Below are 25,576 nucleotides of genomic sequence, written 5' to 3' on the forward strand. Positions count from 1 at the left end.
CCCCCACTCTTCCCCCTCCTCGCTCTCTTCACTCTTGGCACTCCTTTTCTCTGGCCCCCGCTCCTTCCCCCCACAGTAACTCAGTTCATTCTCCCTCTAGCCCCTATTTCTTTCCCCACCGCCGCCGCTCCCTTCTCCTACTCCTGACTCCTTTCGTTCCCCCTCTCGCCCCCGCCACCTTCCCTGTCCGGAGCACCCTCCCCCCACCACCGCAGCTCCTCCATCTTGCACGCTCATGGCTGTGTGCCCTCATTGAGAGTGAATCTCTCCAGCCACCCGATACCTCCGCTGATACCTCAGCCCCCCACAGCCCTCCCGAGCATGCTGCGAAGCGGAGGCGGCGCTGCAGCTGCACCCCGGGACAAGAACAGCCTTCCCTGACCGCCACCGACTCCCCCAGGTCCGCTACGATACCAGATCCCTCCAAGGACCTGCTCGGTTTGCCCACCTCTGCCGCTATTTCTACAAGAACACAAATTTCCCCATCTGGGTTCAGAATCATCAATACCGCTTTTTTTCTCAGCCATACCCAGACTATGAGCCCAAATCACTTTTCCCAGGATCTAAAAATACACGGAGGGAAGCACGACCTGCGCCACGCGGCTCGTGCAGCACACCCCACCCCCACCCAACTCCGAACACGAACCCCGTGCCCTCAACCACCGAGCCCCGGGATTCGGTCGGAAAACACTCCCTGCGCCGATCCACCGCCGGCTACCACCCCCCACCGCTCACCTTGGCAGGGGGAAGGGGTGCTGCTCTCCTCGGTGGCGCTGTGACACGGCTCTCACGCTCCGCTATAACCTCACTAATGCGCGCTCCCCACAGCCCGCCCGATTTATATACGGCGGGATCCGCCTCCTTCCAGAACCATCGGGAACCTTCACCGCTGGCGCGGGGGGGCGCGAGGAGGGGGCCGCGAGGCGGGGGCGGAACAAGCCGGCCGAGGGGCGGGGCCGTGCCGCTCGCAGCCAATCACAGCTGTCCGCGACAGGCGCCGCGGGGCCGGCGGCTGAATGGGCGCGAGCGCGCTCCCCCCGCCCCGCCCCGCTGCGCCCCCAGCGATTGGCTGGGCCGGGAATCCGCGGGGAGGGGAGAAAACGGAAGGAGGCGGGCGCAAGCGCGGGGGCCGCGCGGGCCGGCGGTGAAGGGGCGGGGCCCGGGGCGGTTGCGCGCGGACCGGGTGACGTCACTCGCTGCCGAGCCTCATTCCGAACGTCCTAGAAGGGGGTGGGGCCGGGGTCTCTTCCCCCCAGTTCTTCTCCGTCCTCTCCCCGCCCCCGCGGAGCGGCAGGGAAAGGCCTGGAAAACTCGGGGAGCCCCCCCACTCCTGCCGAGAACGGTCCAGGGCTGGGGTTCGGGTCCAGGACCACCCTCTCTCTCCCCATGCTGAACCCCCGTCTCTGCTGCATGGCCGGTGCGCCGGCGTGCGGCTGTGCGGGAGCGCAGGGGTGCGGGTGTGTGAGGGTGTGGGGTGCGGGTGTGTGAGGGCGTGGGGTGCGCAGGTATGTAGGTTTAGCTTTGCGAGTTCAAGGATTTAAGTTATGGATTTAAGATATGTGGCTGTGCGGGCGTGCAGGTGTGCAGAGGTGCAGCTGCGCGGGGGTGGACAGGTGGAGGTGTGCAGGACTGTGGGTGTGTGTGTGCAGGTGTGCAGTTGTGTGGCTGTGTGTGTGCAGGTGTGCAGGACTGTGGGTGTGTGTGTGCAGGTGGAGGTGTGCAGTTGTGTGGCTGTGTGTGTGCACAGGTGGAGGTGTGCAGGACTCTGGCTGTGTGTGCACAGGTGGAGGCGTGCAGTTGTGTTGGCCTGCAGATTTAGGTGTGCAGCAGTGCTGGTACATCAGGTGCTGCCATCCCCTTGGCTGGGACGAGGGGCTGCGGGAGGGTGGCGCCGCTCCCCTTGCCCTGCTCGCCGGGCAGGATCCGGCCGCGCTGCCGGGCGTAGCCGGGTGAATCACAGCTTAGGGATGCTGTGGTAACGCGTTTCGCCTGCTCAGGGAAAGCAACACTGGTTCTCACGCAGCAGGTATAAGTCTGTGAGTTAATAAAATTCTGCCTCTCAGTCTGTGCACTTGCACAGGGTAAAAAGAGCTGTGGGATCGAATCCAAGCGGCTCAGCAGACCTACATAGCTATGCAGTTACTTAAGGATTTAAGTGCTAATAGTAGACATGAGGCGTAGGCCAGTGCTGTTTGGTTTGTAATAGCCCACAGCCTGAAACCCGCTGGGATTCTCAGCCTGAACATGGCCTTTGCCAGTTCATCTGGGAAATCTCGGTTGATGTTCAAAGGGCACTGCAAGAGACACCTTTATACATACATTTACATATCCTGTCTAAAGGCTTTGATATGTACACGTCTCATCATACCCAGCAGCTCTGTGATTGCAGCATTTAGCAGGGCAGGTATTTTTATATCCTGAATGACCTGATTGGGAGCAGGGAGTTAAATGCAGATCTTTCGCATCTCAGGAGAATGATCTGCATCCCATGTGTTCCAGACCAGACTTCTGAAACTTTCTTCTTGGAGCTGATCCACTTTCAAGGATATAAATACCAAGAGAAACTACATGTTAAAATTGTGCACTGATGTAAGCATGAATCTAGACAAATCTCCTTCCTCTAAAAAATAGCTATTTATTTGAGGAGTTAAAATAACATTGCTTCTGTTGCAAAAATTGATCTTAGGTGCAAGTTCTTTCCATTTTCTTTTGGCTCTTTGATGTGCCCCAGACTCCTGTCTAGTTCAACATCTGTCTGACTTCAGGGAATTGAAGTTTAAGTTGCTTAACCTGCCCTTCTCCAAGTTGAGCAGCTGAAATAGACTGGCTAGCATGAATTAGATATTCCAATACTTAGATCCATTAACACATTTAATCAAAAATCCTCATGCTGAACTTAATGTCCTTTGCATTGGTTATCCTGCAGTTTTAACCCAGACAGGCAGATCTGAATTGGGGTCCACTGGCTTGATTTTGTTGTAGCATTATGTTTGCAGGGAGTTTTCAGTATTCTGACAAGATATATTAAGTACATGTGTAAAACATGTAGGAACACCAAGGAATTAAAATTACAGCTTGTCTTGCTGCAGTTTCTGCAGTATCTGGATCAGTACATGCGTTGTACTGCAATGTCTTAAAGGACTCTGCCCTTCTAAATCCTGGTGCTCCAGCTCTGACCCAAGCAGTTGGCCAAAATACAGAATCCTGCAGATTATTTTAATTAGGTGGAAAAACTAATTGTGGTGTCAACAACATAAAAGGGTGTATAGATGAGCTGCTGCTCAGCCCACAGGAGAAATCAGACTTTAAGGGTGAGGTTATTTGCTCACTGTTCTAAGTTACTGAAAAAGCTGGATTTCAGCCAACACAGCCTCAGAAGTTCTGCACTTATGTCTGGGTCACCTTCTTGGTACTTACTTTGGCTGGTTTTTTTCTGTACTCTCTTCAAGTTTGATTTTGAGGTGCTTCTCTATGCATTTCTCTTCCTTTCTCTCAAACATGTATGCCTGTAGGAAATAATGTGCATCAAAATGCTTTCTTGAGTACGACAAGTTCCTTTCTTTGCACAGTGACTATGATTTGAGTGATCTGACAGCTGCTTTGGTTGTCTGCTTCCATAAAGCAGCCTAGTGGCTCTTTACCACTGTCCTAATAAAGTGTGGCAGTTACACTCAGGCATAATGATGTAACTTCCATGTTTTATCTTAGATTAAGAAATAGTCATGGTATAGTATAAATTCTGTAGAATGAGCCTATTAGGCTGAAATTTTCTTACATTCAGACTGCATTGACTGAAACGCTTTCTAAAATGTATTTGCATCCAAATAACTTCTGTACTTCAGAGAACATATTGCAATATGTGGAAATCTGTCCAAGCATTTTATCAAGCAATATCCTACTAAATTTTCTTGTGTGCTCTCTTTTTGAGGTGTCCAGAATTTTAGCAGTGCCGCTTTTATAAAAATATTCAATATGCTTAAGAAAGTATTTTCCTTTCTAATGTCTCGATTAATGTGAGTCCAGTGATTCAGACTTAGGGATGTATGTCATTTCAAGCATGTGAAGACCTATGGGAGGTTTTGCATATGTCTGCAGGATCACATGCCTTTATACTGTCTAATCTCCAGTCACATCATTCTGTTTTCTCTTTTGTGGTTGTATTATTCAGCTTTCAAAAGCGACTGATTTCTTTTGTCAAAGTTGTTTGACAAGTGCACTGGGAGTATGTCATCTCATACCAACCCATCTAAGTTTACCCAGCTCTGCTTAATCTGAGTTCCTCTGTGCCTGTGTAAAACACATATTTTCTTCATGACTTGTGAATAACCTGTATCCTTTTTGTTCAGTTATGGAGTGAGGGCTAGCAAATATAGACACTTTGTTCCTATGGTTACTCTATTTTAACTGATAACAGTTTTTTTATTGCTTCACTTTTAGGCAAGAAGAAAAATAGAAAAAAAGACTGGTTCCAAACTTGGTTCGTGTCAGAGTTAATTTTGGAGGAAATTCTGAGTGAGATAGATCCATTCTTCAGCCAAGAGAATGTGCTGGTTTTCGTTGGGGTAGAGTTAATTTTCTTCACAGCAGCCAGCATGGAGTTATATTTTGAATTGGTGCTGAAAACAGTGTTGATAACTCAGAGATGTTTGTGTTATTGCTGAGCAGTGTTTGGACATCACCAAGGCCTTTTGTGCTCCTCACACTGACCCCCAGCAAGGAGGCTGGGGTGGCACAAGGAGCTGTGAGGGGACACAGCTGGGACAGCTGATCCCAACTCACCAACAGGACACTCCTTAGCAGAAAGCCTCCATTGTGCATTTCCTGGTTTCCTATGGATTAGTCCCATGTTTGTTCTCTGTATACATTTGCATCCTAATAGAGTCTTTAATTTCATGGAACTCCTTGCTATGTGAAAGTTACAATATTTAAAAAGAACAAAGTGAAAGTTGGCTGAAAGGAAGTTATTTAATGTTCAGAGTGTTGAAATAACACCCAGGAAAACAGGGGGTATTCTTAATTCAATCAGAGTTTTTTTCTGTGTTGCTGAAGAAGATTTTTTGTTTTTTGCAAGCCACAAACAAAAACATTTGCATTGAGTATTTGAATTCCAGCGTTTAACTTAACTTCTGAGTGTTTGGTGTTGTAGCCTTAATGCTTTTATAGCATTGCTTTAAAATTAATTTTGTTTGAGTTCTGAGACAGTTTTGCCATGTTATCTCAGTGCTTCAGGGTTTACTGAAGGAAAACAAAGCAGCAGCAACTGAAACTGCTTAACAGTAGATTTCAGAAGAATGATGTAAGTAGAAAGATGTGGTAATATATGTCTAGTTTGCTTTAACACATGGAATTATGCATGTAAAATATGTGTTATCATAATGAAATGTAAAGCTGGGAATGGATATCTGTCTGAGCAAAGCTTCATGTTTTCTTAAAACAATTTCCCAGGCTCTCTTCTTTTGTGCTTTCTCATTGCTTGCTGGAAGCTAAAGTGATCATAAGATCTGTAGGTCACAAAAAAGGTGATTTATATTAGAAATAGGATCGATAGTCATTTAGAAGAAATGTTTTTCTGGTGAAGAAGCTACTTAAGAGGCAAAGAACAGAATCGATATCATACAATGTAGTTGTACTGTGGAACTGCAGGTGGCAGCAGTAATTGCATGGACCATGGGCTCTGTGCACATTCTTTTTCCCTAAGAGTTTATAGTTCTTGAAGTATGTGTCAGGGACTATGAAAACCGTCAGTCATTTCTCTCTGAAGGAATTCTAAAGGGACTTACTGTTGAACAAGAATATATTTGTTATAGTAGAAGTCGACAATTTCACTATTAACAAATGTCAATTATAATTTATATATCTATTTTATAACATATATTTATAGAGATATGTAAAGCTTAGCTGCATAGGAAAGCTGAGAGAATGAGCATGGAAAGGCCTGGATTCATGGGACATTAATAAGGTCCCAGAATAATTGTTCAGTCTTATCATAAATTTGTGTGTTTGTTACAAAATGAATAGGTTAGCTTTATAACAACTCAAATTTGATATTTTAAATTTTTCCTCATCTTAGTATTCCCTTATGGCTGCAATAAAGCAGATTTTCTTTATAGTTTTAGACCTTATATAATGTTTTACACTTTCCCAGAACAATTACATAATTATGTACTTCTTAGCTGAAATTATACATATAGATCAAGCATGATACCTATGCCAACTGAACTATACAAGACACTTTGTCTTCCACCAAGTTAAAAGTGTTTCTTTCACTCTCTGGTTCTGCTTTTTGTTGTAAGAGCCTTGTAAGATGACTGCAGTACCTGTTTGTGAAAATGTGTGCGGCCTCTGTCTAGCACGGGACCAAAAAACCAGGGCACACAGTTACATGGCTTGGAGAGCGACAGGAAAATGTCATGCCTGTCAGAGCTCCCTTAAATCAGGAACAGTTACATAAAACTGTAAACTTTGGAGGGAGAACAAGAGGTATGGTGGCAGCTATAACTTATTATCCATGGTTAAGAGCTTTGTTCTATTCATAGGCATAAGTTTCAATAGATCCTAATTCAGAAGGACAAGAAGCTTGGAGAAAAAGCCCTTCCAGACAGCAGAAGGTTTGAAGTAAAAAGTCCCTAGGCAAACAAAACCCTAGACTTCCCATTAAGATGTTAAAAACAATAGTGATGGTTAAGTTACAGCGTTAGAAAAATAACTTTATAGAGCCCCAGTATCAGCAAGCGTGGAAATAAACCTGACACTTTTTTCCCTGTACATACTCAAGTTCTAGGGGATTAATTCAGTCTAACAGTAAGGGTTGGGGGTTTAGTACCTATAGCAGCTGAGCATTCTTGAATATTTGCTGTCAAGTGTAGGTATGTGTAGAGTGCTTACATACTTTGTGTGTGGTAGATTTGGAGACAAAACTCTCCTTCAAGCTACCTTCTAAATGTTGGATACTATTGGTAATTATGTCACAAAGCATGAGTTCTGCACTTCACTAACATTCTTGATGCAATAGTATTGATTTTGCAAATTGCTGATGACAGATGACTTTTCAAAGTTAGGTGATTACGACATGAAAGAAGAGTTGATAGTAGGAAATAAATTTTCAATTCATTTTAAATAAAAGCACAGAAGGTAAGTTCTAGTTATGTGTTTCAAGCAGATAAGAAAGATTATGTATTTTTGCATTAGGAAGGTTTTATATAAAGAAGATACCTTTGGGATCAAATTACTCTGGTGACTTCAGCAAAAGGAAGAAGAACAATTGTTGGAAAGGCCTTCATAGTTCAGGAACACTTCCAAAGCATCTTTTTCTTTATAAGCACATTTCCTAGAAACAAAGAGAAAAAACTTCATAGACAGGTTTACCTTAGAAATCAGTGGGAAAGAGAGAGCAATCTAGTGTGGAGATCACACTTTCAGATTTAGTTGTGAATGGAATTTTAGTTGTGTAAAGAGCTGAGAAGGTAGGTTTACTAAGCAGTGATAGCTGGAGTCAGGGTGAACTAGGTTAAAGAAAATCAATTACACATTTTTATTGAGGATACTGAATGTGCAATAACCTCAATCATTCCACTTTAAAGAGGGCATAGAAATAGAAAGAATTGAAGACTCTTGCAGAACAACTGCTTAAATTGGTGTTAATCTGATAAACCTGATTCTAGAAAGAATTTGCATGGAGGATTTTTAGTTATTTATTAAATCTCAATTATAGGTCAAAAGTAGTTCTGATGTCACACAGCCAAGTTACCTTGGATCTGACCAGTACAAAAGGAGTTCTGTGAAAAAGATCTGTAACAAGCCTTGGCCAAGGCTGACTCTTGTCACTGCTTCGAAGAGGTGTCCAGGCAGAATACCTCACAGTCCAGAGAACTGCTTACAAACTTGCTGTCTCTTTCTTTCTGAAGGTCAAGGAAAACTTGGAAAAAATTTGTTATTGTCACCTTGGTAATTGTGCTGTGCTGCAATAACTGTGCAAAAATACTTGAAGTCAGCTATTCAGAATTCAGTATATGCTGTATGCTATACTGTGAGTCTGCTACACATCTAGAGGATTCAGATTTCATCATGAAGCATGTTTCAATAAAAGTCTTAGAGGTCATAGAAATTTTAAAAATCTTCAAGCTCAGGATCCACATTTTTCAGGATGGGAGATTGTGACCATTTAAAATATATGTCAATCAGGTTGATTCTTCTAGTATTTCAAACAGGAAATGCTCCATAATTTGACACGCTATACTTGTAAAAAAAAAAAAAAAAGGCAAGAAATTAATCAAAATTTGTCCATATATTCTGGGTAGGCCCTTTTTTTTCATATTACAGACAGTACTTCCATTTTATTAGCAAGATAATGATGGGGAAAAAACCAAGGTACTAAAATTATGGAGTTCTTTCAGATAATCACAGATTAAAGCTTAACAACTATCTGTGATGAACACTCTACTTAGGCACAATTCAATGTTATTTTCTTGCTGTGTCAGATCAAAAGATTTATTTCTTGTGAAAAACCAGAAGAACTCTGAATCCCAGCTTCCTCTCCACAAAAGAATGTTGGAAAAAAAGAATAGTAGCAGTAAGATATTCTGATTAGAGCTGACTGTGGGTAGGTACTTGGAGAAATTTTGTCAAGAGCTGTGTAAGTACTTGATTAATCATTACAAATTTATCTGTGTGTTACAGGAACCAGGCATAGTGAATTAGACGGAAAAATCGGGTTTCATCTCTTTCAAGGAGATGCTTCCTGCCACACTGAGGCAAATCTTCTGATGTAACTTGGCTCCTTATGCTGAAATCCTGCTTTGCAGTCAGCTGAGCCGAGGGTATTCTTAGCCAGTTAATATGCAGGTCAGTATAATGCAGCTGCTCTGCTCTGGGAAAGTAGGACAGACCACAGCTACTGGAAGTCACCAGGTTATTTCCAGAGGGGTGCTGGCAGATACCTCTGCCTTTTTCCCCCCCATCACTGACAAAACAAAACAAGGAGGAAAACCCCTCCAGAACAGGTCTTTCAGCACTGTGGGAGTTGCAATGACTCTTGTGACTGACAAAACTGTTTCAGACACTGACAGCCCAAATTTCTTCATCTCTGCTTTATTTGGATTAGATATATCTGGAAGAGTGAAAGTACTTTTATTTTGTCAAATTCAAATTACTTTTTAAATGTCTAGTGTTTAAAATAAAATCAGCAAGTTCACTCTAACCAGTCAAGTTCTTTTTTATAAAGCAAAACTATAAAAAAAATTACGACAGAATGCAATTTCTGTTTCTTGTTTTGGCTGTCCTTCACAGTAGATCTACAAAGCAAAGTAAAGCAAAGGGGCATCAAAAGATTGGGATAGTAAAAGAAGGGATTTTTTGGCTTTTCTTCCTCAGGGCATAGCTGCTCTTTCTAATGACTACCCTAAAATTGTGTTTCCTCAGACCATTTGTTCAAAATGAAATATCTCTCTTGGCTGTGGCTCTATAGAACTGTTCAAGTTTGTTTCATCTGACAGAAATACAGTTCTGAATTTATACTAAAAATAACCATGATAGCTTGGCTTCCTTCTCCTTTGTAGTTCAAGACAGAAAATTACAGGAGGGCATTATTTTTCTAGAAACCTCTGTAAGTCACATTCCTATCATATTATTTAATTTGCATGTTATTTCCATCTTGATGAACTCCCCTGCGTGTCCTTGGGTTTGTATGAATAAACATAATTACAGATCATATGAGACCTGTAATTTCCAAGTATTTCCAACTTGGCTTTGCGGTTTTGCAGAATTAATTCATTAAATAATACTGATGCACATGGCATTCAAAGTACCTTCCTAAATTGCCTTCTGCTCATCTGTTCTCACTTTTGGAACTAGAGCCATAATAAGTCTGGCTTAAAATCCAGAATTACTAGTTAGTCACTGCCAACCAGACCTCTTTCAGAAGCATATCTAAATATGTCAGGAGACATCTTTGCCCCTGAAAGCACAGCTTTAGTATATATCAATATAAAATGCATGATCAGAGTTTATTGCTTCACCTGCATAATTATGATCTTCAGCTACAAGCATGTATTCTCATTACCAAGTAGTCCAGATTTTAACAAAAATATGAACTGTGTGTCACTAAACCCACTAAGATAAGTGTTGTCTTTATAAGATTTCCTCTGGGTTGGTGAACGGGAAGCTCAGCATCTAGACTGATACATGGTATAACTTTGTCCTACATAAGCAATACTCTTTCAGAGTTTATTAGGAAAGCAAACGAAGAAATTATCACACAATAAAGAGTCCTTCTTGCAAATGTTAATTCTGGCACTACAGAGACATCTTAGTTAATGTTGTACTAGTAGCATCTGAGAATGATGCAAGGACATTAGGTATGCAACTAGTGTTTCAAAGCATGTACAATTAGCATCTCAAACAAGGCACTTACAAAGAGTGTAATTGGATAGCTGATGAATTGAGAATGCTTCTTCACAATTTCTTTGATTTGCCTTTTTCCCAAGTATTCTCTTTGGTCTTCCTTCAGATATAGGATAATCTTTGTTTTACAGTCATGTGGTTCCTCATGAAGGAAATACCTGAGTTTTAGTGACAGCATGAACAGACAAATAGCAACCTTTTTCTGAAATTAAGGGTTAATACAATTGTAATAAATTCTTAATCATCACTGACTACCTGATAATGCTGAGCTGGTGTTCTGTATCTGTTCCATGCTCCAACAAATTCAACAACTGAAGCAAGTATACTATTTCAATGTGTATTTCCCCCAGCTTTCAAAGCCTTCATGAAGCACAGCAATACAACATATGAACTGCAAGAGGGAGTCTATAATGCAGAATTCATTAATTTTGACCTTTCTCTTTAAGTGTTACACATACTAGAAATGAAACACAGCAGCCATGCTGTATTGTGTGATGCTCATTCATTCTCTGCTGCACAGAGTTCAGGCAATGATAATTACCCAGCCAGGCAAATTTGCCGCTAAAGGTGGAGATCCTGCTCCATCAGACTGTGCACCTGTGCTCTGCAGAATGTCCACTTAACTCTCACCAGCCATGAGACAGAGAACAGCAAATTCTGTTGACAGACTTTTACCATTATCAATGACAACAAGAAGCCTGGAATGAAGTTGACTTTCCTACTGCCTGTCCTTGCTTTGTGATCACGGTCATGTTTGCAACCAGGGAGGCAGAGAAGAAGCTGACCCCAACCTGACCATTCCCAGAGACACCAGCACAAGCCACGTTTCTCTAGAAACTCCTCTACTGGACCTCACTGTTGTCATGGGATCAGCTTTGGTCATCCTGTGCCTGAATCCGTGATGGTCAGAATGCAGTTGTGCTTGTCAGGCCTGTCAAACCCAGAACCCAGCTTGTTAGGATCAGCCACTGCCTCGTTCTGGCCAGGGATCACAACAGAAGGCTTGAGCATTCTCAGGGTTACAGTTAAGAATCCAGGCAGTGTTTTACTGGCTGAGTCACATTAATAGCCAGATTACTTGCAACCAATGGTTTGCTAACTGCCTCCATCAGGAAGTTTTTCTTGCTGGAATAGAAAGTGTTGATGAGCAGTTATTTCAGCCTGGAAGGCAAGAGTCCTCTTCATCCATGAGCTAATCTTCAGTTTGCACAGATTCAGTTACACATACACTTGACGGTTGCACGTGTGTTTTTAAACTGAAAAAATACAAATAACTTGTCTTGAGACCATAGGGCAGAGAAACTTAATTATTGTTTCAGATATATCTTTAATAATCCAGTGTACATTTTAGATTTTGCGTCAAGATTTTTCATTTTTCCCTGATTTCTTGTTTAAGATTATGTTAAGATTAAGATAACATAGAATAATTGTTTAATCAAGAAGAAATCCATAGCCCTTTTAATATAGCCATGTTAGATTGTATTATAAAGTAAAAAAAGTCATCACAGGATTTGATTTATTATCAAATTAATTTTGCTTGTACATTCTGGGACATCCCAAGATAAAATTTTGCAGTTATGACAAAATAACAAATACAAGATTTTCACTCTCCTTTAACTGAAACTCTACCTCAACAGGAATACTCTGAGGTAACTCTTTAATTTTAAAAATAAGCTTGAAAGTTCTCTGGGAAATAAGAGATATTGGCTTAGTTGGTAGAATGATGGGACTAACACAGATTTGTTTCTAGTCCCTTCAAGCCAGAATAACACTGCAAGGAAATACATTTTATTGAAGGGACATGTTATAGTGTAAAATCCCTTCTCTTGATCATTTAACAGAAACCAAGTCTGGAACCACCCAAAGATGAAGATTTCCTCCTTAAGATAGGCTACTATTTCCTGTTCCTATTTAAGTTATGCTTAAACAATCCCCTTTTTTCACCTCTCATGAAAAAAGACCACAAGGCCCTTGTGTCTGTCTACTAGCTGTTTCTATTTTGCCCCAATTCTCTCCTGTCACAGACATGGGAAGGAAAGTAGACAAGAAACAGAATAAATTATAATTTAAACTGACTAGAAATATTATTATGAGATTATGTTTGAATTTTCCAGAGGGAAGTGATGGAAAGAAACATACTATAGCCACATATCAGCTTAGATTAGAACAGCAACTAATCTTCATCAGCTAAGTCTGGCAGTTAAAGAATCGTTGTCATCACTCATCTTTCTACAGAATTAATGTAGGTAACCTTCAAGACACTAAAAAAAAAAAAATAAAAAAAATCAGCCCATCCCTTGGTTTAGACATGCAGCAGGAAAAGGAGAGTGGAGAGAAACTGAACAAGACTCCTTAGGCATGGAGCAAGGCAAGGCAGCTGTGGAGTGTCTTATTCTGACCTACCATATATCAAAGGCTGACAGGGTTTGCTATCCCATGTACTAAAGGCAAGCAGCCTTCTTGTTTCTTGTTGAGAAATTAGCATCATGATTCTGCACTTCAAAAGAGTTTTATAAAAATTTATTTTTACACAAGGTAAGTCAAATGCTTCCTACTCCAAAAAGTCTTGATTCATATCAATATTGCACAAAAATAAATTATTAAGGGTAACCTTACAGAATGATGGAGTGTTTGAGGTGGGAAGGAACCTCTGGAGGACATCTCATTTCTCTCTGCTCAAGTAGGGCCACCTGGAGCAGGTTGCCCATTACAGTGTCCACTAACAGCTGCTCTGCAATGAACTAACTGTGGGTGACATCCCACAATTAGTTACAATTAGTGACATCTGTAATTACAAAAAGCGGACCACAGCCCTCCCAGAAGAACATTGAAAGGTAGAGTCTCTGTAGGAGCAGCTGGTTCAGCCCTGACACACATGGCCTTGGCAACAAGGATCAGAAATGGAAGATTTCTTGTGAATGGGGGTGACTCAAGTGCACTGATGGGCTGTGCATGTTTCTGGATGCACTCGTGAGATTAATCCATTAAAGCAAAAGAGAAGCTTATGAACTGTGGTACTGCCATGCTAATGAGGATTCCTCCTGGGTGCTTGTGCTGTTGCTGCAGTGGGCAAAAGGAGGAATCGGGAGGTCTCCATGTGAGCCCTGCCACCCACCTAAGAGCTGGGACATGAGAGTGCAGCAACACTTTGCCCAGTTTGCAATGCTGTTAGGACTCACCAGATGGGGCTAATACAGCAAATATAAATATTCTCTATAGGAGTCATATTGAACAAATATATAGAGATGGGTAGAGAGAGCAATATATATTTGTGTATATAGCACAGGAGTTTTAACCTTACAAAAGTTGTTCGGTTTCTTTTTTTTTAAGTTAACCCCTTCAATGAGTCCATTATTTTTAATAGATTGTTTGTTATGTTAACTTTCCATGAATCATATGTTTAACTATTCAACCATTCTCTCCCACCCCACATCCCATAGCTGTCTGAGAAAATCTGTAGGTTGGATCAGGCTTGCTTATTTTTAAGTCTTTAAAAATTCTAAACAACTATAAAACCATATATATAAAAATTGAAGGTTTGTGTTGAGATCAATTCCTCATTATTATGTTTTTATCTATGTTTAAATAAATGAAGGTTGTAAAAATCAGGTTTTTTATAAATATGCACAGCTTCCCCTTCTCCTTTGGTACCCTGACACAGAGACTGAGCCTGTCTCACAAATCCATCCCCCATATTTATTTTCCTGTAGAGATTCCACATATTTAGACATCACAGTAGAGTTTTAGTTAACTGAATTAAAAAAAAAAAAAGGAAATACCTGTATTCCAGTGCATCTATCAAACATCCTCGTCTGTGTCTAATCACTGAATCAGGAAGTTAATATTTGAAAATTGAAAGTAATTGCCTGTGAAAGATGTCAGACTAGTGCTCTCTGTATTTTACTGTGCCTATGAGAAGCAATTCTTTCATTTTTACTATTGAAAACGAGGAAAATACATGAAGATTTAATAGGCATCTACCCTATATTTGATTTTAGCTTGTTATACCTACTCATGAAAAGAAAAAAATGACAGTGAACAGACTTCGGGCAGGATTTATTTCAACCAACAGAGCAGCTATTGGAAAATGACATAGATCTTGTTATACCTAGCACTCAGCCTTAGAAAGATGGAGGCTAAAGACAAGGAATGTCACAAGAATGTGCATATTTGATCACACAGATTACTGATAAGTGCTTGTTAAATGAGAACCATATTGTGTGAGCTGCATAACGATGATCATTTCAGATAAACTAGAAAAGTGGGGACCCATGAGCCTATTCTACACAGGTAATCTTCTAAATCACACTTTTCTTTAGTAATACCATCCCTTGCTTTATGTATGCATCAAGAGAAAGTGAGGAGAGAGAAACTGAACAAGTCTCATCAGGCATGGAGAAAGTCAGACTTCCATTTAGACAGGTATTTAGGCTGCTGAAGGCCTGAGTGATGGTAATTTTTTACAATGAATTAAATTATGTGTGTGATGAAATTATAAGGTACATATGGTAATGATGTAAGAATACATATGTCATAATAATAAATACCCTTTCTTCTCAGCCAGCCTGTCTTGATAGATGACAAAACCCCAATCATAAAAAAAATTATCGCACTTTTGATGGAAAAAAACTCTACTGGTAAGTTTTATCTAAAAGGTTACACATAATCTTCCTATCTATGAATAACTTCTGGATACCAGATGGATGGCAAAGCCTTGTGAATTTAACTTATGCCCTTCTTGACTTGCAAATGAAAATCAGTGACCACATGACCATAATGAAGTCAGCACATAATGATGATCAGAATGGAGCCAGCACATAATTCAGGGGAATAAGCTCTTCTTTCTTTAAATGTGCAATGATTCTGCCTGAATGAACAGCCAGTGCTGTGCAGTATCCAGAGCTCCCATGCTTCAGTGAGCTTATGGAAAAACTCATAAAAATTCCCATTAGATGATCATTTATCTAAAGCTTCAGTGCTTCATCTAAAACAATTTGGAGACAGTCATTTGAGCCATGGAAATTAAATTATGCTTGTGACACTGATGAAGAATCTCCTTCTCTGACTGGACAGAAAGCAGATAACCATGCTTTTTCTGAAGCTCTTTGCAACCTTTGAGATGTGAGAAAGGTGATAAAGGAATGAAGAATGTGCTAACAAGTTTTCAATTCCTCTTTGAGTAATACACCAAAGCAACAGAGAAAGATCTCACCATCAGCTAGGTAGATGACCTGGGGGAGACTGAAGAAACTGGCATAAACTTAAGATACACATGCACATACCTGTCTTAAGTGCAAAATGTTCAGAGGCTCCTGAATCTGGTAACCTTTAAAACTCAGTCACTTTTTTTTTAATTTTAATTTTTTTATTTATTTTTAATGCTGGTAATGCTTCCCTTTCCTTGACTGTTAAAGTCTGTTCTTTCCAAAGACACCTTTCTCAGCTTTCGTCATTTCATGTTCTGCTTAGGGACTCCTGAATCACACCCTGGCACCCACTTTTCTTGCATGGATGGCTGTTAACTCACTGTTGCTCACACCAAATGCTGGTTGCTTGGCAGACCTGCAAGACCCATCAATAACCAACAATGCATTATTGTAACTTGGTAACCATGAGCTTCCCAGTGAAAACCAGCTAAGTGAAATAGCCAGTTCTGATGAATGAGAAAATAATTTTGAAACACATATTCGCTGAATTTATTGTTTCTTGAATTACAAACATGCAAGGGTCAATTGCAGACCAAACTTAGGAGTGTTCTTGGCTTTCTCAATGGCACTGCATTCTCACACTGCAACACTGTCTCGAAATTCCAGTTTTGTGAGAAACTGAGTTGCTGCTGCTGGCCAACAATCAGACCTTATTTATTCCCAGGTTGTCATTCCTCAGCTGATTACAGCAGTGCTGTCTGTATATATGGATAATGTCTTCCCTATTTAGGGAGTTTTGAGAAACATATAATGCTGCAGAACATCTTAGAAACACAAGTTATTTGTTGGTATATCAAATAAATCTCTCCAGCTTTCCATAGAATTTAAATTAAATTCTGTATCTCAGTTTTATCTTCCGAGAACATAATTTCCAGGACAACTATAGCCCTAAGATAATAATTGTTGTTGACAAGAACAGCACTCCTGGCTATGGAGGCAAGGTACTTTTTCAGGAGACAACTCACAGAGACCTGATTGCAAAGAGCAGAATGAAGTTTTCCAAAGACACAACAGAGTTCACCCATCATCCTACCCCAACTACAAAGTAGACTCATTTTACCTTGCCTCCTTCTAGCCAAATGTCTAAGAGTACCCATTTGTTTCTCAGTAATTAACCCCCCCACTAGGAAAACAAAATGTATCACATGCTCTTGCTCTCCTTGTGGAGGGACAAAAGTATAAACAACATGTAATGTGTTCTAGGAGAGCAGAAACTTCCTTGGTAACACCCTTTCACTTCGTAATACATAATGCATTACCCGACGTATTTAATGTTAAATGTATGCAGTGGTTAAGAAGACATTCCTAATGCAAATAAGGACCTGTGAAACTATGCAAAAAACAATAATTTCTCATGATGAAAGCAAGTTAAATGTACTTTAAAGACCATGTAAGTACTTGGAAACATATTTCCAACACTGCCATCCTTTTTCTTCTCCCCATATTAAATGGAACTTACATGCCATCCTCTCACCATCACCAATCTTTTGCCTAGCTTAGATGTGTTCATTACATGTCTGTACCTCTGTTAGCAACTCACACACATTCAAAAGTTGTTAAAATTTGACACATTCCAGAGCTTTTGACTGTCTTGACTCTTAAGCCAGTCACACTAAATGCCTAAATTGTTTTGGGCATCAGAAGTCCCAGAAAGACTTGACAGACCTGCTACAGTTGACAGACAGTACAAAGATGTTCTCAATTTCTGCAGGATAATCTGCAGGCAGGGCATGCTGGAATAGATAGGTTGCCTGATGGAGTATGGGTGTAAGCATCTTACTCTTTTTTTTTTTTTTTTTTTTTTTTTTTTTTTTTTTTTTTTGTGTCAGAAAAGCTGGTAAAAGCTGATATCAGTTGCTGTACGTTTTTGGAAGTGACAGATGGCATTCAAATAGGAAAGTTTTGTTAATAACTGTACTTGTATTGTAGGTTCTTCATATCCAGAAAAAGCACTATTAATATTACATTCTGAAAAGTTGAAGGACCAATTTATGCCCTACATAAAGCAATCTCAAAGGACCACACTTTTATTACTGTTAGTGAATTTTGCTCATGTCTGTTTTCCAATTTGCCAAAACAATTTGCAGAAAGTAAAGGCACAGTACAGCAGTGATTGTGACTGACTTCAATTTATTGGTTGTGTGATGCATACAAAACAACTGATCTGGGGTGTCCTCATGGGATCATTTCAGAACTATGATCCTTGCTCGGTTAGGTTGAAACAAGAATTTTCAAGTGGTACAGGGAATTTTTTCATAGGACTTATCACTGTAATCTCTTTTTCTCCTAGTATTTGATGAACATTGTTGATGGGGCTGTACAATAGTGTTCTTGTGACTTGCAGCTGTGTTTTTAAAATGAGTATTTGTCTTGGATTCTCCATGGAATCTCTCAGTAGCTTTTATTGATGTTTCTTGTAAATGTTAAACACTACATCAATTCTTTGACTTTCTGCATCATCATGTACTGCTGATAACCAGGTACTTGTTAACTTTGTTTATTCTTTGGATCACACTCATTCCATCAGTGACAGATGGCCTGCTGTGGTTTCAGTATAATTTGCATTCCACACTGTCCCTCTACGAAAGTTGTCTGCTTTCTTCTTCAAAGTGATCTATCCAATGTTGTCAGTGGGTAATGAGCAAGACATACTGAGTATGCCTGCTTGGAGCAGCACTTTTTGTTGTTGTTGTCATTACATCTTTATCTGTTTTGAATATTACTATTTAGAGATCCTTGTTGTTCCTTTGCTCTTCTTTGGTGACTGAAAATGTTCTCTCTCTCTGGAAGTCCATTAATGAAATTTCTTTATGAAACAATCACTCTTAAGATGATTTGTAGGGCTGCTTACCTACTTTATGTCCTTTTAGGAGGTCATCAATACCATCTGGCAGGACTGGCTGATAAGCTGATGAGATCTATTGGTCATTATTGATTGGCTTTATCTTAAGAATTTCAAGCAAGTCTTCAATACCTGGCCTTTTAGAAGTCTAATTATCTGTACTTGTTCAGATATTGACTCAGATACATACTCTGTTCTGGAGATCTTTGGCTGTTTCATGTCTCCTAGCTATCTTTTACTAATATTTTGATGGTCAAAATATTAGCAAAAAAATACAGCAAGACAGCATTCAGCTACAAACAAAATCTCTGAATTAAATTGACTTGAAATGAAATCCTTTTAACCCCCTGTAGTCTAGAAGAGTGGACTTCTTCAGCTGAGCTGATCAAATGGAAAGAAGGAAGGTCCTGCTGTCCATTTCCTTAAGCAGTCAATGTTTTTCTTTTAACCATATTCATTTCACATTTGCAAGGAGTTTAATTGTCTATCCATTTACCTTTCAGAAATGGCTCCTCATGAGGTCAGGAGAGCACTGTGGCTGGTACAGCAAGGAGAAGCAGCAGATAGTCATAGTCCAGAAAGAAGAGAATAGGCTAATGCCTTTTAAAGCAGTCGCATTAGAGCTGCACAGCTAAAGCAGGAAACTATACCTTGAAAGCATGGTTTTTATAGTTAACATAGGATTATCTAATTCTGTGCTGCTTGCCTTCCCCAAATTATACATTCCCAACTTCTTCCTTATTTTGGCTCCAGCAGTTTTGTGGTTGAATCAGCCTGATTGCTGATCAACTTTGCTTACCTGAGAACTCATAATTTCTGTGTGTGTGTTAATTTTCAGGTGGATCTGACTCACCCTTTGGTTGCATGATTACTAGAACTGATGCAAGGCAGGTAATGGAAATACCCGTAGAGGAGGGGCCAAAACATTTTTTTTTTTTTACAGCTGGAGATCAGTCTTAGATCAGTTTGAGTCAGTCATGAGGCTGTAATCAAACAAACTCTTAAAGCTGAAACTGCTGTCAGAAGGAACAGTGCTGCCTCCCTGCCCATTGAATACAATCCTTCCCAACCCTGTGCCACCTCCATCTGATATCGATCTGGCTCACCATGCAACCCAGCTGGCTGGATGGCTGCAGATGATCAGAACAATGAGGTGAGTGAGCCGATAACCAGTTTTTCAGGTTTACACCTCAGGCCAACTCCCAGGCCTGGCTCTGCCTGCAGCAGGTTGGAGGCTGGTGCAGAGCTGGAGCGATGAAGGTACCATCTCCATCAGGGACAGTCTGAGCTTGGCATGAAGTGTCAAAGCACAGCTGCGCACCTGGATTAGCTGTCCCTAAACTGACAGACTATCACAGCAGGAGCCTCACCAGGCTCTCAGGCACTGGCAAGTATCCTGTGGGCAAAGCTGGCCAGGGGCAAACAATCCAATGGAGATGGCCAGGGTTGTGATGCCTCACTGTGATATGAGTGGGGGCTCTCACCTGGGAGTCATTGCCCCAAAATCAGTGCTGCACATGGACACCTCCTGGCTCTGTTCTGGCACCTCCAGCAGTGGGGACCACCTCACCCCATGCTGTGCTGGCACAGATGCCCACATGCTCAGGTGGCAGGTCCCAGTGGGCACACAAAGCCCCTGCTCCCTCCTCCTCTCTCCTCCTCCTCTCTCCCATTCTCCAGAGCAGCTTCCCCCTGGAGCCACCATGTTGGGTGACCCTGCTGATGCCACATGTGCAGTGCTGTGTCCAGCTCTTGGCTCTGCAGCATGAGAGACACGTGGAGTTCCCGGACTGGGTCCAGGGGAGAGCTACAAAAATTATTAAAGGACTAGAGCATCTCTCTTAGGAAGAAAGGCTGACAGAACTGGGCCTGTCCCGCCTTGAGAAAAGCTGACTGTGAGAGGACCTCATCAATGTGTATAAATATCCAAAGGAGAGGTGGCAGAGGACAGAGCCAGGCTCTTCTTAGTGGTGCCACGGGCAGCAACGGATGCACAGGAAGTTCCACCAGAACATGAGGAACAACTTTACTATGCAGTGACCACATCTGGAACACGTTGCCCAGAGAAGGTGTGGGATCCCGCTCACTGGAGACATCCCGGAGCACTCGGGGTGACCCCGCAGGCGCAGGGAGGCTGAGCACGGCGTCCCCTCCCTGCCCGACCCCTCGGCCGCTCCGTGACTCCCGCCCAGGCCCCGCCCCTTTCCACGCCCCCCAGCGCGGGCCCGGCGCGCGCGCAGTCGCGCGGTAAACAGGCCCCGCCGGCCCCGCCCCCTCGTGTCGCCCCCGCGCGCAGGGGCCGCGCGCGCGCCGGCGGCTGCGCAGTGTCGGCACATCCGGGCACTGGGGCAGGATGAGCGCTCCTTTCCAAGATGGCGGCGGAGGGAGGTGGGAAGGAGATGAACGAGATTAAGACCCAGTTCACCACCCGGGAGGGGCTGTACAAGCTGCTGAGCCACTCGGAGTACAGCCGGCCTAACCGCGTGCCCTTCAACTCGCAGGGCTCCAACCCCGTCCGCGTCTCCTTCGTCAACGTCAACGACCAGAGCGGCAACGGGGACCGGCTCTGCTTCAATGTGGGCCGGGAGCTCTACTTCTACATCTACAAGGGGGTCCGCAAGGTACCGGGGCTCCCCCGCCGGGATGGGGCGGGGAGTGGCGGGGGCTCCGCGCCGCCCGCCCGCCAGGGTGCGGGAGCCCCAGGGCCGCGGGGCCGCGCCGGGGGCGGGGGACGGAGCCCGGGCCGCCCCTCCCTCGCTGTCCCCCCTCCCCGCGGCCGTGGGGCCGGCGGCTCCTCGGCTCCGGCCGATCTCCCGATTAACCAGGTAGCGGCTGGGGAGGGGGAGAGCAGGCCTAGGCCGAAGGCGGTGTGAGGGCATCGGCGCTGGGTCGGTGCTCGGGGCTGCTACAGATACGGTGTCACCGACGGGAGCTGTGTGTGTGGGCCCTGTGCAGGGATGCGATCGCTTGGGCCCTCCTTGTCGTTCGGGAATCAGGGTTGGCTTTCCCTCCCTGAGCCTCCTTCACCTGCTGCTTCAGGTCAGAATTTGCTGGACACGCTAATGCCTGTTGTGATTACGGTGGTGTCAAATCCCTGCTGCCAGGATCTTCCTAGCTTTGGCTGAATAGCTAAAGCATTCAGTGCAGTTTTAGGCCTTTGTTATGACTTACAAGTGGGGGCTGATATTAGAATTGTTTTTAAATGGGAGTGGTGTAATGAGACGAGCCTTAAATGTCAGGTAATTGACGGAGAGAAAGTTGCTTTTGCAGGAAGGAAAGATTGAGGTACTTGAGAGAAAAACTCCTTGCTTGTCGTTATTGGATGCAGGACAGTGCAGACATTTGATCTTTCAGGTCACCATATTTAAGAACAAACCCTTGATTTTGCGGGATTCAGAGAACAATTTGGAATTTGCTAGGTGAACGCATGTCACTACTAACAGATGTAAACACATGTATAATGAATGTCAGCTTTCTATTTTGTTTCAAATAGTGGGTGTTCATTATTTTACATGCTTGAGTCTCAGCTGCCATCATGTGAGTACCTTGAAATCTTCCAGCTCTTAGCCCACCATTCAAAATGGGATGAGAACACAGAGAGCTAGAGACTCACACAAAGCTGTGCAGGAGGCTCGTGGATGAGCGAGGAATAATACCTGAATCTGCTGTGTCCTAGGGTAATGCCCCTAGCACTCCTACTTTATATAAAATGTCAGCAGCAGCAAAAGTTTAAAGTCTACATGGTTGTTTGTTCACTGTGACCTAACAGATCTGATATGTCTTGTATAATTATATAGAAAAGTGTGTCCGTGTGTATTTTACTTTCACCCTTTAATGAATTTTAATAATAGTATGTTTCAAATAATGCTTGGACAACGGGTTCGTTAAGCATACAAGGAGTATTTAGTATCAAACAGTATTTGCTATTTACGAGCAGTTGCTATCTTTACAAGGTATCTGAGGAGCAGTATCTCTGAAAATTTATATCCTAAGTTTTTGCTGTGTTTAGGTCCTGCTCTGTTTGTTTTTTGCATGTAAAACAGCTGTAGAGTTCTCTTACTTAGCTCACAGAGAAGGCCTTTATGTAGTTTAGTAATGATACATGTGATTCTTGCAGGTTCTCTTAGTCATCTCTTGCCACACTTCTGAAAAATAAAAATCTAAAGCCTGGAACCTCCTTGACAATAAGGAATGGAATAATTATACCAAATAACAAAAATCTTGAGCTGGGTATTTGGATATCTTTTTAGATGCTAAAAGCTGCTGGTATGATATACAGTAACTGAGAAATTTGAGTTTGTGAACTCACAAGCTCTGAGGCATTTATACCTGTGACAGTGTGAAATACTTTTTTCTCTGAAGAGAGTAAAACATAGGCATTGTTAGGACAGAATTCATCTCAGTGACCTTTCACAGTATTAACTATCTAAAATAATACTGTATCTAAAATAAAATTTTATATGTATAATACTTCAGTAAAGCGAACCTAAAGAAAGAGCTGAAATAGATTGACTCACTCTAAGGAAAACTCTTTAAGTGAGAATGGGAAGATGGTCTGGCTTAAATCTGAAATAGTTGCTGCTTTGGAATTTATTTTGGAACTTCAGTTGGAATAACTGTTTTGTCTGTGTACGAAAGTGAAACTGGAACAGGCTGACAGTCTGTCAACTGATCATGTGAACTTTTCAGAATCAAAAGTTCTATCTTGTGGCTATCATAAAGGGGAGAGAGCTATTGTTACCTAAATGGCCAGGATGTAATTCTGCCTTAAACTGGGCAGACTATCACATTCTGTGTTCCTTCCTGTTCCTGGGAGCAGGATGGGGAGAGGGATTTGGTCTGTTTAAGACCAACCTATCTGTGCTCCTTGGCATAATACAGGTGCTCATAACTTCAGTTTTATCTGTTAGTTCATAATTATTTATGTATCCCTTAAAAAATTTCCATGATTATTTTAAGATTGTGATTTTCATTCTGGCCAAGTCATATTAGAATATTGAGTTGAATTTAATGAAGCTGTGTGAATGTATCAGCTCTGAATATATAAACTGTGATTTTGTCTTTTCAGTTTCTTTTTTCCTTCCCTTTTTTTTAAACTATCTTTTTAAAGACTTCTTTTCTTGATGGGAAAATGCTATATTTTCCCTAAAATGAGTGAAAAAAACTCCAAGGCTGTATTTTAAGTGACTGTGTCTGTTAGATACTGAGATAATTCTTGCATCAGTAATCCATTACAGATCCGTACACATTGAGGAAGAGTAACACTTAAGCCATGAATGATACTTAAGAATAAATAACGTGATATTGAGCCAAAGATACGACTTGGAAGGATATTTCTTGACATCAGTAATGCTAATCTTTCTTCTTTTAGTTACCCTTAAATCCTAAATGCTTTGTCTGGTTTGTAAGTCACCTTTTTAAGTGAACTGCTGATATGTGTGTTGTCTTAGGAGATTTAATTTACATAAAGAAAAACGTTTCCAGGTAACCTTGATCGTTCTTCCAAGGCACTTGGTGGAGAAGTTAGATCTGGGATCCAGGACAGTGGTGTGGAGGTTGTCTATTTGTACACCAGTCCTAATGGTTTGGTAGAGAGACAGGAGTTTGGGACAGCATTTCAAGCTATGTCTTGAGACTTTTCAAAGCAAAAAGGTATTTTCTCCCAACTTCGTTCTTCACCTCTTCGAGAAGGAAGCTGAGTTTTTACTATTTTATGTTTCCATGTTACTACTAAATTTTACTACTGTCATGAATCATTTTACTGTGTTTCATGTTTTCTGTCATACAAAGCACATCAATTATGATCCAGTGCATTTTTTTTATAATGAAACATTGCAGCTCTCTTTGTTTTATAAGCAATGCAGACCTCCAGAAAACTCCTGTTTTCTGATTTGGATCCAATGAAAAGAAAAAGACAAGGACCTGTAGTTTAGTAAGAAATTAAACTGGTGGAATGAGATGTGGTTGCTTCACTTAGATAAGTATATAATTGTTCTTAACAGCACTGAGTGTCAATGGACTTTCCCTTTCAGTCCCGCTTTACTTTGGCTTTAAGGTTAGAGGTGTGCAATGATCTCATATTAACCAGAAGGGGTAAATTTTCATGAACTCAGCTGATCTAGTGACAGCTGTAAATGATGGACTGGCAGTATAGGATCCTCTTGGCAGTGTGCTCCTCTCTCCTTGTCACTGACAGTGCTCAGCCTCTAGTTGAGCTAGTTCAGCTTGCTAAACCAGCAGTAAAAAGTACTTGCAGTTTTTCTGAGCAGATTTCCTCTTGATTTGGTGAGTTGAACAGTGTCATATTTGGGTCGATTAGTACACTGTACTTGGAGTGCAGTGACAGCAAGGAAAGTGTTGGAGGGACACTACCCCCTTCAGTGGCCTGGACTGTCTGCTTGGATCCACTGCCTTAGGAGTTCTCTCCTGAATAAAGCCTCTGCTTTAGCCTTAAGTCAGTTTTGGAATTATCTGTTCCTGAGGGATTGTTGACTCGATTTTGATTAAGAGAATTATAGGTGTTAAATGAAGCTTTTACAGTTATTTTAGGCATTTTCCTTTACATAGAGTGAGATTATAACTTAATAATTCAAAAATTGTTCAAATTTTGATGCTCTAATGCTCTTAGTGGGTTGCTTTTTCTGGCAGCCCCTAATCGGGAGTGAGAGCTGTTACTTGATTTTTGTTTATGAGACAGTCTTGAAGGACTCAAATATGGTTTGTGGATAGCTTTGCAAAATGATTTATTAGTTTAATCATTAGGCTGGAAAAAGAGAGTGCTATATTATCTTCTTTGCCTTAGGAATGACTGACAGGGCAAGGCTTTCCAGATTGCTGCTGACATTGACTATCAAGTCCTTTTCCCTTTTCACGAGGAAGCTTGTGCATTTTTCTTACAGAAGTTGTGTGTGTGATGATGTGTTATTCTCTGTATGTTGTAAAAGTTTCTAGGCAAATTAATCTGCAGCCGTCACTGCAATTCAAGTATGTATTCGTAATAGTGTTGCATGGTGCACAGTCCTGACTTTTATGTAATATATTGGCAAGTTGTGAAATTTGAGTGTATAGTTCAACTTATTATATGATGTAAAACCTTTTGCATTGTATAGTTGAGTTCTGGCTGTCTACT

At 41.7% G+C, this 25,576-nt stretch overlaps 2 protein-coding genes and 1 long non-coding RNA gene across 28 annotated transcripts in view; 2 read left to right on the plus strand and 1 right to left on the minus strand.

Annotated features, from left to right (window-relative positions):
• The window catches only part of HSP90AA1 (heat shock protein 90 alpha family class A member 1), a 6,941-nt gene extending 6,009 nt beyond the window's left edge, over positions 1–932 (minus strand). Inside the window, exon 1 of the mRNA XM_015631134.1 lies at positions 736–932. The gene's annotated coding sequence lies outside the window, so the exon portion shown is untranslated. The remainder of the gene's footprint in view (positions 1–735) is intronic.
• Positions 933–1,733: 801 nt separating this feature from the next.
• LOC107205248 lies at positions 1,734–8,256 on the plus strand. Its single transcript, XR_001521898.2, has 2 exons — positions 1,734–2,589; positions 4,438–8,256. It is a non-coding gene; the product is annotated as an uncharacterized LOC107205248 (long non-coding RNA).
• A 12,486-nt stretch (positions 8,257–20,742) lies between these two features.
• The window catches only part of WDR20 (WD repeat domain 20), a 46,149-nt gene continuing 41,315 nt past the window's right edge, over positions 20,743–25,576 (plus strand). For 11 of the 26 annotated variants that reach the window (XR_004497940.1, XR_001522103.3, XR_004497941.1 and 8 more), the window contains exon 1: positions 20,756–21,068. Coding sequence is in view for 16 of the 26 variants with exons in the window: in XM_015630532.3 (XP_015486018.1) it covers positions 20,820–21,068 (249 nt within the window). In the remaining 10 variants the exon portion in view is untranslated. Of the gene's footprint in view, positions 21,069–21,464; positions 21,487–25,576 lie in introns of those variants that run through there. The other 15 variants (XR_004497945.1, XM_033515304.1, XM_033515308.1 and 12 more) reach the window with 10 other exon arrangements.

The sequence above is a fragment of the Parus major genome, chromosome 5 (genome assembly GCF_001522545.3).
Source record: "Parus major isolate Abel chromosome 5, Parus_major1.1, whole genome shotgun sequence".
NCBI lineage: Eukaryota > Metazoa > Chordata > Aves > Passeriformes > Paridae > Parus > Parus major.